General features: G+C 43.2%; 1 protein-coding gene across 1 annotated transcript; it reads right to left on the bottom strand.

The window, feature by feature from the left end:
- Positions 1-310: 310 nt before the first annotated feature.
- LOC102469652 (40S ribosomal protein S27) lies at positions 311-577 on the bottom strand. The gene has a single exon (XM_014586189.2). It carries the CDS (start codon positions 557-559, stop codon positions 311-313), a length of 249 nt encoding a protein of 82 aa, XP_014441675.1. The 5' UTR covers positions 560-577.
- Positions 578-1635: the final 1058 nt, after the last annotated feature.

The following is a 1635-nucleotide window of genomic DNA, read 5'->3' as shown; positions in this document are numbered from 1 at the left end:
ACTATGGTTACACCCTCTGGGTGTGATTTCTCACTTTCCTTCTCTCTCTCTCCTTCTCTCTCTAGAGAATGCACTCATCCTATGGTGAAAATCTAAAATAAAATAAACTCTTACCAAAAGTAGCTTCATATAGGGTTTTAAGTTACTCAGAATAGTCCCAGACTTGGTGGTTGTGAGTAGTAGAATACTAATCAGTGATACTGGAAGCTATATGGCTGACTGTAGGTTCAAATCTTTTTTTTTTTTTTTTTTTTCAATCCAAAATGTGTTTATTGGGATGGTTTCTCACTCATCTTAAGCCAGGATGCTTTTAGTGCTGCTTCCTCCTGAAGGAACATCCTTCTGTGAGCCTCGCTTTCCCTCCTGTAGGCTGGACAAGGTGCCAGCCAATGCACAAAACTACCGTTTGTGCATGGCTAAAGACTGTGGTGATTTTATAGCATCCTGGGTACTTCACATCCATGAAGTAGGAATTTGGGCTCTGCACCAGGCGCTTCTTCTTGTGTTTCCTCTTCTCCTCTTCCGGAGAGGGGTGAAGGAGGTCCTTTGCAAGAGGCATGTTCTCGTGGGGAGGTCGTCACCACCAGAAAGGTGTAGGTTCAAATCTTGAGCTGACCTGAAACACACCAGGTATGATCTGTGTACTGAAGATCCTGATGATCTGGAGGGCTGGAGTGAGAGAACTGTGGCATGATCATACCCTATTGGGAGGTGGGGGGTGGGGAGGTGGCATGATCTGTCTATCTCTTTCTCTCTCTTTCCCCCTTCCTTGTGCACATGCATACATGCTCTTGCTATGCTTTTTCTCATGAAAAAAAATTTTTTTAATTGCTCAAAATGACCTTTGCCTGTGTTGGGTCTCTGGGTTCAGCTTCATACCTGTGAAGCTCCCCACCTCCATCTAGGGGCCCCTCTTGCAGACCCCAGTACTAGCCATGACAGAAAGCATTGAAGCATCTCCACCTTTGCCTGTGTTGGGCCTCTGAGTTCGACTTCATAGCTGTGAAACCACCCCCAAGCTAGGGCCACCCCCCCAACCCCAGTGCTAGCCAGGTAGGCAAGTGTCTCCCTCTTGGTCTTCTCTGTCCCTTCCAAATTTTTTTCTTTAAAAAAAAAAAAGTTTTCCACCCTGTTTGTGCCTTTCTCTTGTTAGTTTGTCTCTTCTTCCCTCATCTAGGACAGAAAGTGTGCAGATACCTCTGCCTTTGTCTGTGTTGGGTCTTTCTGGGGCATGCAAGTGCACTGCACAGTTTTGCATTTTTAACTCAATTTCATTTTCTGCAACGTATTTCTATTGTTTTCCTTTTTTTCTCCTAGTATTTTCCTTCTTTTTTCTTTGCTTTTTCTCCCTATTTCTATTTTTCTACTTTCTTTTCCTTTTACCTTATTTTCCTGTTTTCCTGCTCAGCCCTTACCCATTGCCTAGAGATGACTAGGTGCATAGGAACTAAACATCTGAACATTGTGAGTTTTAGAGAATTCTTTGCACCTCACTGAAGTGGTTGCAAAAATAGTGAAATTCTCTTTCATAAATCGGATTGCAAAACTCCTCCTGTGATTTCTGCATTGGAAGACACAGTAGAAGAGATAAAATAGCACCAAATTATTTCACAGTGGGAAAAAACACATGAGCTC

Source organism: Tupaia chinensis, unplaced genomic scaffold (genome assembly GCF_000334495.1).
Source record: "Tupaia chinensis unplaced genomic scaffold, TupChi_1.0 Scaffold000117_2, whole genome shotgun sequence".
In the NCBI taxonomy this organism is placed as follows: Eukaryota; Metazoa; Chordata; class Mammalia; order Scandentia; family Tupaiidae; genus Tupaia; species Tupaia belangeri.
This window is presented reverse-complemented; position numbering and strand designations above follow the sequence as displayed.